At 38.7% G+C, this 14,088-nt stretch overlaps 1 protein-coding gene across 2 annotated transcripts in view; it reads left to right on the top strand.

The window, feature by feature from the left end:
* The window catches only part of PTPRA (protein tyrosine phosphatase, receptor type A), a 69,028-nt gene that overhangs the window by 9,119 nt on the left and 45,821 nt on the right, over positions 1–14,088 (top strand). The window contains exons 3-6 of one of the 2 annotated variants that reach the window (XM_023512153.1): positions 2,820–2,846; positions 11,789–11,873; positions 13,048–13,121; positions 13,362–13,498. In XM_023512153.1, coding sequence (XP_023367921.1) covers positions 2,820–2,846; positions 11,789–11,873; positions 13,048–13,121; positions 13,362–13,498 — 323 coding nt within the window. The remainder of the gene's footprint in view (positions 1–2,819; positions 2,847–11,788; positions 11,874–13,047; positions 13,122–13,361; positions 13,499–14,088) is intronic. The other variant, XM_003788058.3, reaches the window with a different exon arrangement.

Below are 14,088 nucleotides of genomic sequence, written 5' to 3'. Positions count from 1 at the left end.
CGTCATTGTTCTTTTGGCGGGTCCGGGCTGGGGATTCGAACCCGCCACCTTAGGTGTACGTGGCTGGCACCTTAGCCAGTTGAGCTATAGGCGCCGAGCCTACAAGCCCTACTTTTAAAAACATTATTTGTGTTAGTATAAATTGAATATTTTCTTATATTATGTCTTCTTGGCTGATATTGGGGATATGAAAGTTATTGACTTTTGTAGATATATTTTATGACTGTCTAAAAACTCTCTTAGTGTTTGAAGTAATTTTCTTCAACAGTTATCTTCAAATCATCTCATTTGCAAATATCTTCTAAATTTTTAGGCCTTTTTCTTTCTGCTATTTAATTGCATTGTTAAATATTCCCAGAACAAAGTTAGGGAGCAGAGGTAAAAACAGATAATATTGTCTTTTTTACCTGAAGCTAAAGGGGACATTTTCAGTGGACTCCTGGATTGAGAGAAATATAGTTTGTCATATTCACGATATATTATCAGTTTATTTCTGTTTTAATGAGCATTTATGTCAAGTATTTGCTCAAGCATTTATGAATGTTAAATTTTGCTTATTGCCTGTTCAGGAGTAATGAGCAAGATCTCTGTAATTTCTTCTTTTGATCTGTTGTTATGGTCAATTCTACGAATAGGTTTAAAATGTTTGTATTGCCTGCATTCTGGCAAAAGCAACTCTACTTGTTCATGTGTGTTATCATTCTTGTGATGAATGATTGATATCATTCATCTTGTGATGAATGAATAATATCTGTTTGATATTATTTCATTTAGCATTTTTTTCTGTTGATATTTGCAAGCTATTTCTACTTTTGATTAGTTTTTAGTGTTTTGTTTTTTTCTTGAAAATATTTGAAAGTTTACATGGAAAATTGTTTCATTTATGTTTTCAAATTTTGAATAAATTTGAAGAAAAGGTATCTCATGATTGTTTAATTTCCTACATTGCCATGAATTTTTTTATTTCATATATTTTATATATTTTTTTGTTTTGGTTGACTAACCGTTTGTCTGTTTCATGGTTTATTGCTTTTGTCTTCCAAAGAACTGCTGTTATATATTTATAAGTTCTGTTGTTTTTTAGTTTTCTTTCTTTCTTTTTTTTGAGAGAGAGTCTCACTATGTCACCCTTAAGTAGAGTGCTATGGCATCACAACTCACAGCAACCTCAAACTCTTGGGCTTAAGTGATTCTCTTGCCTCAGCCTCCCAATTAGCTAGGACTACAGGTGCCTGCCGCAACAGCCAGCTATTTTTTTGTTGTTACAGTTGTCATTGTTATTTAGCAGGCCCGGGCTAGGTTTGAACCTCGAGCCCCTGTATATGTGGCTGGCACCCTAACCACTGAGCTACAGGTTAGGGTAGTTATCTATTTCATTGACTACTTCTTTATTCTTATTCTGTCTTTTTTAGATTTATTTTACTTTTAAAAATATTTTTGTGTTGAATGATTGTTTTCATTCTTTCCAGTTAGTGAACATTTAATGCTGTGAATTTTGTGTAAGCATGGCTGTAGCCACATTTCATAGGTGTTCCAGGAGGTAGTTGTATTAGTGTTTAGTCTAAGTTGCTCTGACAAAGATAAACCAACTTGACTTAAGACTGAAATGTCTTTGTCTTCCCAGTCACATTCCAGAGACAGGCAGAGGGCTTTATCTCATTTAGGACCAACTTGCTTTTTCTCTTGAAGCCCTGCCATCCTAACAATATTGCCCTCATGTGCTTCCTTAGAGATGGTTTCTCATCGCTGGGTTCTAGTTCCAGCCTCTGGAAAGGAAGAACAAAAGGAATGGGAACAATTTCTTTTCCAAAGGATGTGACGTGGAAGTTACCCACATTGCTTTTCTTTTTTTTGAGACAGAGTCTCATTTTGTCGCCCTTGGTAGAGTACTGTGGCGTCATAGCACACAGTAACCTCCAGCTCTTGGGCTTAGGCGATTCTCTTGCCTCAGTCTCCCGATCAGCTTGGGACCACAGGTGACTGCCACAACGCCCGGCTTTTTTTTTTTTTTTTTGGTATTGCAGTTTGGCTGGGGCCATGTTTGAACCCACCCACATTGCTTTTGCTCACATCCCATTGGCTGGAATTCATCATGTAATTAATACGTAGCACAAAGGAGCCTCAGAAATATAGCCTTTAGCTTGTTAGTCTTGTGTCCAGCTAAATAACAGGCACTCTGAATCAAAGGCAAAAAGAGGAAGAGACTAATACTAGGAGAGAGATAGCAGGTTCTGCACAAAAGTGTTTTCAACATTATTATTTTAGGTATTTTTCAATTTTGGCTTTTATGTTAAGTTTTAAGTGTTTTCTTACTTTGTTGATTTCTAAGTTTATTGTATTATGATAAAAGAATATTGTACTGTTTGTATTATTGGGAATTTATAAGGACTTGTGAAAAGAAGGTTTTCTCTGTTCGTGTAAAGTTTAGAATGTACCAGTTAAATTTTATTACCTCTTATCATTTAGGTCTTTTATATCCTTACTTAGTTTTGCCCTCTTATATTTTAATGGACCAAAAACCGTAAAGTCCTCTAAGATCACATGTTATTTCTCTTTACTTTCTTGTACTTTTAGTGAATATTGATGGTTCATTGTTTGTGTACTCAGGGAGAAAGCCAGACACTGACTAAAGTTTATTTAATCTGGGCAATCTTATTTCCTAGTTTTTGGAGTATACCTCATTTCTAGCTCTGACATTATATGCATATACATGGAGGAACGTATCCTGTTTTTGGAGTTTGTTCAGTTTTACCCTAAATTGAACAGTAATGTTCTTCTTTAACCTGAGTGAATGTTTTTATTTTTCACTTATTACACAGGTAATTCTGACTCGAAGGACAGAAGAGGTGAGCCACTCACCTTGTATCTGTTGTCTCTTTTACCCAGTGTACAGCATTCATCTGTGTTTCCTTTCCTCACGGTCTGTGGTAACCTTGTGCATCTATGGCTGTGTTGTTTGTTTACTTTCCCTTAAGTTGATTCCATATTAACTTCACACAGAAAAGCAGAAGTACTGTATGTAATATATTTTAAAATGTAGAATATGGAGTCTAAGCTATCATGTATTTTGACAAGTAATAAAATAACTATTAACATATCTTACTTTGTCCTGTCACCTTATTAATATTAGCCTTAATAGATATCAGGCTGTAACTTTTATACCATAGGTTATTTATGATTTCTAGGCCACAGGTACATTTGAACATTCTGGCTTTGCATTGTCTTTCTCTTAGTCTGTAAAATGTTGACTCTTTGTGGCTTTATATGGATTTTATGGATTTTCAGCCCTCTAGCGTAAAGTTCCTATAGCCTGAGATACCTGTGGTTGAAGATAGACTGCTGAATCTCTGATCATCATAAAGCAGGAAGACTTGGATACTCTTGTGTATAAGTGTGGCTCATTTTGCCTAAGACAACAATTAGGCTACTATCAAAGAGCATGAGAAAAAGCGATAGATCATCCAACATTCTAAGACATGATTATTACATTTGAGTTTGGAAGCATTTTTTTCATCATGATTTTCTATTTTATCAAATCAGACGTTTTGAGATTTTTTGTCTGACTCCATTATTTGATTAAATAATGGAACATTTGGAGGCTTATGAAGTCCCACTAATTAGGGAGCATTTGAGTCATAGAAGTGGATACTTGGTAATGTCCATCTACCACTCGATTTGGTGAGGAATAGTGATATGTTACCATACTGTGTACAGATTTCTCACTTTCCTAAACTTGGCAACAAAGCATAGGATTAATGCAGTGTTCTTGCCATTCAGATTTATTTACCAGACTCTTACTATCAAATATGTAGAACTTAATAGGTTTATATTACAATAGATACTTATATTTGCTCCCTAAAACTGCTCTTTTAACCAGTCTTACAATAAAATCAAAAGTCAAAGTGGTAGGCTTTAAGCTCGGTTGACTCTTTACTTACTTAGTATATATGTTTTAATAATATATATCCTTTTTCTTGTCTCAGATAAACCTCTTTTACCTAGCTGTTATTTAAGTAGTTCCCATATTAGGATTAAAATAATAAAATTACCATAATAACCTAGATTATTGCTAATTGTGACATATGAAATGCCTGCCCCCAGCCTGATTCTAGGAAGTAAAACTTTTCTAGAGTGGAAGATGGGGCAATGTGGAATGGACCTATGTACCTGCCTTGCTTGTTTCAGCCTGCACTGTGCAAGTCTAAATCTTCAGTGGACGCAGACGAAGACAGTCCTGATCATGATGAGGCAGTAAATCTGTACGGTTTCAGAAGGAATCTTAGGAGGGTGACTTGATCCTGAGCATATAGACCTCTAGGTCTTACATAGGGAGCTGTCATTTCTCTCCCTTTTCCCTAATAGATCTGAGTCTCCTTTCCTCACAGAGACCTGGGAACATCTTTCCTGTCTCTGTTGTCTTCCAACCATGTAATGGGTTGTAGTTTTGGTCTCAAGAGGTAAAATCAGATTTTCATGATGGAGGATTGTTCTAGCCCGAAAGCTTAGAAGAATTAAAGTGTCGTGGGTCTTATGATTTATGAATAGTGTGGAGAATAGTGTTACTTTGTTTTCTTGCTTTAGATTTGCATCTGTGTAATCATGGGCAAGTTTTTTAGTCTTTGCTCAGTTTCCTCATCTGTAAAATAGAGTTAATATGGTGTATCTGTGTTAGGGCTGTTAGGATAACTACATGATATAATATGGGATTGTGCTTTGCTCTGTGCCTGCTTTACATTACTATTGAAATACATGTTTAAATGTTAACTAATAATTTTTATTAATTTATAAATTATCTGGATAGCTACCTCCCCATTTTCCTTATTGCTTTTAGTTGTCACCTCTCCAAGTGGTCATAAACAGTTCTGAGATGTTCCTTGCCTTTCTGGTACCTCATTCATTCATTTATTCATTTGGGACCTTTCCTGACCACCCATCTTAAATAGAACTGCCCATTCTCTTTTTCACTTTGTCTTATTTTTCTTCATGCCACTTATCACTACTTCACTGCCTGTATTATATATTTCTTATTTATTGTCCTGTTTCTACTAGAATATGCCTATAGGCAAAGAATTTTGCTTTGTTTCCTGCTGCATTCTCAGACTCTGCCTGGGACAAGTAGTCACTTTATATATTGAGTGACAGAATAAATATTGAGCTCAGGGATATTGGCAGGGGAAAGTCTTGAATCTTGGCTTCAAAATTTATCATTTAGTAGACATATAACACTGACCTCAATCCAATGTTATAAGGGTTGTAGCAGACTAGGTATATAGTATTATATAAGGAAGTAGCAATTAATTTCATTAAGAGGAGCAACGAGAGAAGGATTTAACAAAAAAGGTGATATCTGAGCTGGAATTGTGTAAGAGAAGGTGGCAATAACATTGTAGATTAGAGGTTGGCAAACTTTTGCCATCAAGGGCCAGATAATGAATAATTTCAGTTTGTAACTAGAGGTATACATGTGCACACACTCTCTCTATCTTCTCCTAATCCAAAAGCAGCCATAGACAATGTATAAATTAACCAACATGGCTGTCTTCCAGTAGAATTTTATTTACAAAAATAGGCGGTGGGCTAGATTTGGACTGTAGTTTTGCCTGCCCCTATTCCAGACAAAGACCTGCTTGAGCCTAGGAAGCTGGTCTGAGGTTCTCTGCTACTGTGTGAGCTTCTGGATGCCAAGGCGCCAGTCCTTTTCCTTTCATATCAGGCACTTTGCAGATGTGTCTTCTTTTAAATTTCCCATTAACTCTGAGAGATGGAAAGTGCTATTTTATTTCCATTTTGTAAATCATTCTAAGAGATTTACTATACACTACTAGTGAATAAATAGAAATTTGAACTCTCGGGTCTGTCAAACCCTGCAGCCCCATACTCTGAAAATGACTTTCTTTTGATGCTGATAAGAAAATTTGGCTAGTTTAACTTTAGGCTCAAAATCCTAAAAACTTTATAGAAAGTACACCATTGGTTCCTAGCAATGATGTTTTAGATAAGCAATCGTAAGTGAATCTGATTCTTCTCTGTAGACAGTCTTTCTTCCACTGAACTTTTTTTCTTTCTTTTTTTTTTTTTTTTTATAGAGACAGAGTCTCACTTTATGGCCCTTGGTAGAGTGCCGTGGCATCACACAGCTCACAGCTAACTCCAACCCCTGGGCTTAGGCAATTCTCCTGCCTCAGCCTCCCGAGTAGCTGGGACCACAGGCACCCACCAGAACACCTGGCTATTTTTTGTTGCAGTTTGACTGGGACTGGGTTTGAACCCACCACCCTTGGTATATGGGGCTGGTGCTCTACCCACTGAGCCATAGGTGCTGGCCCCCCCCACCCTGAACATTTTTAGGTGGCCTGTGGTTGGTTGGTTGATTTCAACCCAAAATTTCATAAGGTTTTCAGGATGCCTCTAATTAAAGATCTTTTTTTCCATATTACTCTTCAAACTAAATTATTTCTTTTGGCTTGATAACTCAGGGAACTTTCTTGTGTTATTTCTTTCCCTCCTTTCTTACTGGTTTCTTCTTTGAGATGTTTCTTGAGTAGATGTTGGATCTCCTAGATCTATCCAGCTGTTTCTTTTTTCTGCTCTCATAATTTCATATTTTATTGCTCTGTGTCCTGGGAGCTTCCATGATTCGCTCTTTCATATTACTAATTTAGTTTTCAGTTATGTCTGTTCTCCTGTTCAGCTTTTCTAATGAGATTTTCCCCTCTAATCTTCTTGTTGTTGCCTAAGAACTCTTCCTTAATACTCAGATTGCTCCTTTTTAAAAAGCGGCTTAAAAAAATCAATATAGTATACTCTTGTACAAATGAACAATATATTTTAAAAAGATGTATTCTATTCCTTATCTCTGTTTCCCAGGGCCATTATTGTTCTCCTCCTTATTTATGAAGGTCACCTCTAGGGCTCTGGTTGCCCTTTGCCCTGTAGCATTGAGTGGCCTGGAATGTGTAACACAGTATGTGTCCCTTCAGGAGGACAAACAGAAACACATATCCTATACCAGCTGTTCACTGATGGTCCAGGAAATTGGGACAAGACACAGATATCCTCTAGACAAGCTGCCTTTCCTTTTCCTCTTCTTCCTCTCCTGTGAGTGCCTAGAGTTAACTCAGGCACTAACTACCATGTTCTTTTTCTATCTTCAGGGCCCACCCAGGAAACCCTCTGTGGGCCTTGTGTATCTAGCAATCACATATAATGTGTAGACTCACTCTAATGCCAATTTTAACCAAACAAAAAAGACATTTATAAGACAATCAGAGGAATTTAAACAGTGAATGAAGAATATTAGGTAACATTAAGAAATTTATGTTATAATACTTTTAAAATGGGATAATGATATTATGGTTCTATTAATAATTTTTATCCCTCAATGGTACATACTGAAGTAGTTACAGTTGAAATGATGTGTCTCAGATTTGCTTTAAAATAATCCAGAGAGGGGACGGGTAGATAAAGACCAGTTGTTCTTGACCACGGGCAATTTCCCCCACAAAGGGCATTTAGCATTGTTTAAAAGTGCTTTTGGTCATCACAATTGGGGGTTTGCTATTGACATCTAGTAGTTAGAGGCAAAAGATGTTGTTAAATATTCTACAGTGCACATGACAGAGCCACACAACAGAGAATTATCTAGCCCAAAATGTCATTAGTGTGAGTTTGAGAAAATATATTTGCAGCTTATAGTTTGCCAAAAAAAAAAAAAAGTCCTCACTATGCTCTATGACAAACTCCCTACTCTTGTTTTTCTAGCTGAGTCTGGATGGAAAACCCCAGCTTGTCCTTTGGCCTGTGGGTATATTGGCCTTGGGTTGGCAGGCCTTTGTTTAAATACCATCCTGGTGTCCCAAGGTCCACTTTCATCCCCAGTCCCCACTGACTTAGAGCTTGAGGCCTAAACAGGTAAATCTACTACTTAGTTTTCAGCTGGAGGTTCTTGAGCACAGATTGACCTCTTGGGCAGCCAAATCCCATCTGTTTTGTCTTCCAGAAATCTGACATTTCTGGTCTATAGATGCCCACCTTTGCTACCATTCACATATGCTGTTTATTCATTACTGTTTCTATATTCTATCATTTCCACATGCTTTGAGGAATAGGAAAGAGTAAATTTAAGGATTCAGCCCCACTGTCTTAAGTCAGATGTCTCTAATTACCTTCTTATTATACCTGATACACTTCCCTCTATGATTGGAATTTAACAGAAATATTTAGTGTTAAGTAACTAATTCTTTTGTTCGTTCACTCAACATAATCCATTATTTATTTAGTGCTTACTATGTGTGAAACCTTGTGCTAGGTTTTAGATATATAGTGAGAAACAAAGCAGATATGTAATCCGTGCCCGTGTGAGTTTATTGTATAGAGGAGGGATACTCATTAATCAGCTAGTGTCAAATAAATATACAGGGTAAAGTTTGTGTGCAATGTAAAATAGTTGATTATTTTAAATAGTGTATGGCCATCTGTATAGTTGCAACATGTGAGATGTATTATCAAGGGAAATAATAGGGTGCTTGCTCTATGAGAATAATATAGAAAATAATAGGTAACATTGACTGAGTACACCAGGTGTGCTTACTACTCTGCCAACAACTCTACATGGATGATCTCATTTAATATTCAGAATGACTTATTTTAGAGATGAGGAAATGGAATGTATGATCCTAATTTTTTATTAGAACATTAGAGAAGACCCCTCAGAAAAGTAACACATTTTTATCTTTTTTTTTTTTTTAGTTAATTTATTTTTTTGAGACAGAGTCTTAGTTTGTTACCCTCAGTAAAGTACTATGGCATCATAGCTCATAGCAACCTCAAATTTTGGGGCTTGAGCAATCCTCTTGCCTCAGTCTCCCAAGTAGCTGGGACTACAGGCACCCACCGCAACATCTGGCTAGTTTTTCTATTTTTGGCAGAGATGGGGTCTTGCTCTTGTGTAATCTGGTCTCAAACTCCTGAGCTCAAGCAATCTAAGCACCTCAGCTTCACAGAATGCTAGAATTACAGGTGTGAGCCATAGCACCTGGCCAGAAAAGTAACACGTTTTTAAAAATGAGAACTGGACCTGAGTAACATGGCTGTAACCAACCCAGCTGCAAGTGATATATTTTACAGCTATACCTAAAACCCCAAATCTTGTCTTTTCCCATTGTTTATTGTCACCAGTGTAGTTCTCTAACCTGGCCTCTGGCCCCTGCAAATCCATTTCCACTAAGCAAACATGATCTCTAGGAAATCAAATCAGGTAATGTCCCTCTCTTGTGTGAAACTTTCCAGTGGTTTCTCACATTTGCAGAATGAAATTCAATCTCTTTACCTTGCTCTCTTACAACCTCCCTCTGTTATATCCTGCATTCTTTCCTCACTCACTAAACTTCAGCCACTGGTGCCTGAAGTAGATAAGCATGTGGAAGAAATCAAGGGGATTTTTATTTGAGCAGCAGGCTAGATGAGCATGCTGGTTACTAAATGGTGAGGAAAAAGTTTAACACAAAACCTTGGTATTGCCTATGAAATTGAAAGTGAAGAAGACGATAGGAAGTTGAGAGGCTGGAGCTCAGAAGAGAGATCTGACCAAGCAATGCAAATGTGGGAATTACTAGCATGTCTTTTGTACTTATGGCCATCTATCTGATCGTACCAACTAGATAGAGTGTAGAGAAGAGTGCCAAGGACAGAGTCCTAAGGAATTCCTACATTTAGGGGTCTGGTGTTGGAAGAGAAACTACTAGCAAGGGACACTGAGATGCAACAGCCAAGAGATAGAAAGTGAGAAGTTTGCTCTGCAGTAGAAAGCAAGAGAGGAAAGTGCTTCAAAGAGGAAGGAGTTTTTGAAGTATAGCTTCACTGCAAAAAAAAAAGTGATCAACCAGTTTGAACACTCATTTTAAGATGGGGGCCACTTACCATCTTATGTTCAAAACTTGCCATCAACAAAGAAGCATGGTATAATGTCTCCCATCTCTTTGAAACAAAAAAACAAAAAACCCCAGCTGTCTACCTCCTATCTCTCTCCAGCTGCCACTCTTTCCCTCTGTATCCCTTTATAGTAACGTCTTCATGAAAGGAGTTAGTATCTTTCTTCTCTATCTTTATTCACTCCATTTAGGCTTTTCACCCATTACTCAAACCACTTCTGAAAAGATCACCATCTTGTCAAATCCAGGTTTCCTTTTACTTCTGTCCCTTCCTGCTGAATCTGTAGGCATTATTTGACTGAGTTGATTACTTTCTTCTTGAAAAACCCTGTTCTTGGCTTCCATGGCATCAAATTCTGCCTGATTACCTCCCACCTCATGCTGCTGCTTATGAGTCAGTTTAGCTGATCTTTCAAAAAAGTATAAATCCAGTTATATCTCTCCTTTGTTCAGAGCCCTCCAATCACATGGGGTTTCTCATCACACTGGGAATTAAAGCCATACTCATACCATGAACTACAAAGCCATAGCTCTGCTAGTTCCTGCCCACCTCTCTGGCATCTCATGTCACTCTGGCCTTTGTACTGGTTCTTGGAAATTAAGTACTAGCTTGTTTATGAACACTGTCCTCCTTATAGAATGTAAGCTTTCTTTTACTTGTCTGCTTGATCACTTCTCCATTTTCAGTATTTTGAATGGTGCCTAGCATACCATTGCTGGTTCATAAATATTTTTTGAATAAATGCTGCTAAGAGGTTGAATCAGATGAGGGAGGGAATGCTTCCACTAGATTTGGCAATATGCCATTTGTTGGTTTCCTGGCTGAGCAGTTTGAACAGAGCACTGAGGGTGACAGTCCGAGCAGATAATTAAGGAGAACCCAGAGGTGAGGAATTAGGGAAAACAAATTAGATGGCTATTGTGAGAAGTCAACTGAGAAGAGCAACATTTCTGAGGAAAACATATCTTTGAGATGACAAAAATGGATATAATCCAGAGCACATGTGATAGAATTGGCCTTTACATGAGAGCAGTGTGTTCCCCTTTTCAGTAGGTAGGAAAATGATGATGATAAATACAAACTCACACTGGTTGTGTAGTTCATAGGAGGTGGGGGTGAGAATGGAGGAAGTAAGTTAGCACCTGGTCAGTTGCATGAGAAACAAGGCTAGGCATTGGGTGAAAGAAAGCCAGGCCCTATGGGACAGAGGGGGGTTGCCATGTGTCTGAGCTGGATGTTGCTGTAGTTAGGGTCTTGGTAAGAGGTACCTGCACGAGCAAGATGTATATAGAAGCACCCAGCAGTTTTTGATACATGGTGCCTAAAGGTCTAATGTCTGCTGTCTTAATCAGGAACAATATTCTCTGCATCAGGAAACCATTTGGGTTAATGATAGGAAAATTCTCTTTTCTGCCTCCTCTCCCATCTTCCTCTAGAAAAAGCCCATTGAGACTGGGAGAGAGTACAGTGTTGGCTTTGCACACCCAACCTAGTGTCAGGATTAGATGTATTTGTACCTTCAAATGTTTGAGTACTTTTTATGTGCTAAGTACTGTTTTAAGCTCGAAGGGAATAGCAATGAATGAAGTAAAGTCTTTGTCAGCAGAGAGCAAATAAATGTATGGTGTGTCAGAGATGAAGTGGGCATGTCGTCTTGGGCCTTGGACACCACCACAGTAGCCCTAGGGGGCAGTGGGAAGTATACACTCAAACTCTGTTATCCCTGTGTTTCCATGTCCTGCCATCTGCAGAAGCACTGCATGAGCCTGCTTTCCTCATCTGAGTGTTCCCTGAACAGCTGACTTGAGCCCTCCATTGCACAACATGGTAATGACTTACTCTGTTCTCTTGATTTCAGATGAGACACCAATTATTGCAGTGATGGTGGCCCTGTCTTCTCTGCTAGTGATCGTGTTTATTATCATAGTTTTATACATGTTAAGGTAAGCAAGTTAATACTTCTGCTTAGACAGTTTCAATACCCCAGTGTCTCAATAAGCCCACACAGTCTGGAAGAACAATGAATAGGATAGAGGAGGAATGACTCATGATAGTGCCAAGATTAAAATTCTACTTAGAAATGGTTTAAAAGCTCTGTCTTCCTTAAGCCCTAGACCTTCCCTTTTGCTTCCATCTGTCCAAGCCCAGTCCAGTTCAACTGCAGTTCATTATAAAGCCCAGAATGGTAGTTTTTGAAGTTGGGATAAGAAGCTACAATCTATTTTTATTAGTAATACATGTTTCAGGTTCATCAATTCTAGCCCTGATAAAGCAACCACTAAAAAGGGCCTCAGTGAGATCACACACTCAACAAAAACTTACTTTACTTCTAGTTGGGGCTGTGTCCCCAAACCCTTCTAGGACCCCTGACCTTGGCATGCTGAGCTGAACCATGTGAGTTACAGGATTCCTCTCTCTCACCTTCTTTCACCTCTAGACATTACTGCTCAAACAAGGAAGAAAAACCCAAGAGAGAAATGAGGGTGGTGAATTTATTTTTTTCCTGCTAAAGCTACTGCCCTAATAATTGGTTTACCTCTGCCTTATCTTTGGCTTATCAAACCATTCTGTGCTCCCTCTTGTTCTTCTGCAGTGATAGAGGGGAACCTTGTGTATCCCCTACAATTTGGCACTTGTCCCCATCATTCTGCAGGAGACTTGTGGCCAGATCTGTGCTCACCCAATCTGAAGCTTTGGGCTTCTCCCAGGGACTCCCAAGCTGCACTGAAGAAATACCACCATCTTTTTGTTTGATATAGATCTTCCTGTCTCCCCCACTGTATTCCACTTACTTACGCTTTTCCACCTGGTTGTAGCAGTGCTCTCCAGTGGGTCCTGGAACTGGGGCTTCGCAGAGGAGCCATGCCAGCTAGAATATACTGTTGGTGTTACCTGGGGTAGATTCTAGTATGCTGAGGGTAAGCAGGAGCATCTTGACGTGTTCAGTCACCATGGTATGGAGCTGCCTCAGGATGTGTGTGACCTTTCTCTGAAAGAGCCTGATTATTTGATGAAGGAGATTTAGAAGGGCTGTATTGATAAGTAGGAATATACAGCCAATGATTTGCCTCTTGCTCCTCTGTGCTTTGTTTTTCACTATGAACATTTTCTCATTAGGTTTAAGAAATACAAACAAGCCGGGAGCCATTCCAATTCTTTCCGCTTATCCAATGGCCGCACTGAGGATGTGGGTAAGGCATCCCTTAATGGCATGGGGAACCACCCTCATGGGGAAGAAAATCAAGAAATTAGGGGTTTCCTCATCCTTTTAAAAGAACAAGGCTATAAAAAGAAAAAAAAAAGCTTTTAAAGAAAACAGTCCTAGATCTTGGAGGCTTGATCCATGAAATAGAATCTCCAATTTAGTCTCCAGAAAAGGGGCTGGGTGCCCAGGGAACCTCACTGACCTCTTTCCCCCTTCTGCACTACAGAGCCCCAAAGTGTGCCACTTCTGGCCAGGTCCCCCAGCACCAACAGGAAGTACCCACCCCTGCCTGTAGACAAGCTGGAAGAGGAGATTAACCGGAGAATGGCTGATGACAATAAGCTCTTCAGAGAGGAATTTAATGTGAGTTCTTTGTTGAGGGCAATGTTTCAGCTGGAAGGAAGGCAGACCTAAGGTCAGGCCTTTGGAGTTATGGGGTAGAACACAGGTTTCTAATGTTTAAGAAGTGAGAAATTTTTTGCCAAATTAATTGGATTCTCTTTCATTATGGTCATAGATGAGAAATGAAAAAAGATTTACCTCAGTTTCCTAATATACCCATCCATCCATCCATCCATCCATCCTTCCATCATCACATCTGTTACTTCTTTTGTTTAAGCTTCTAATATGTGCCAAGTAGTATTCTAATTGCCAGGAATATGAAAGGAACCAAAAGTAGATCCAATCCCTACTCTCAAGGAGCTCACTGTCCAGTGGGGAAACACCACAAATAAGAACAAAAATAACTTTAAGTCCAAACAGCAATATACAGGATATAAAGGACCGTGTATAATTGTAGGATCCCATATTAGGAGATGGCCTTTTAGAACCTGGAGCAGGGCTTTTAGAGTATCTAAAGTGGGCCATAGGTGCAGCTCATTGTGGCAAATGAGAACCATGGCAGACTGCAGAGATAGGTCTCACTTTGAATATTCATATTATTTTTTTTTTTT

The sequence above is a fragment of the Otolemur garnettii genome, unplaced genomic scaffold (assembly GCF_000181295.1).
Source record: "Otolemur garnettii isolate 467f Iridium unplaced genomic scaffold, OtoGar3 scaffold00025, whole genome shotgun sequence".
In the NCBI taxonomy this organism is placed as follows: Eukaryota; Metazoa; Chordata; class Mammalia; order Primates; family Galagidae; genus Otolemur; species Otolemur garnettii.
The sequence above is the reverse complement of the archived record's forward strand: the minus strand, read 5'-3'. Positions and strand labels throughout refer to the sequence as shown.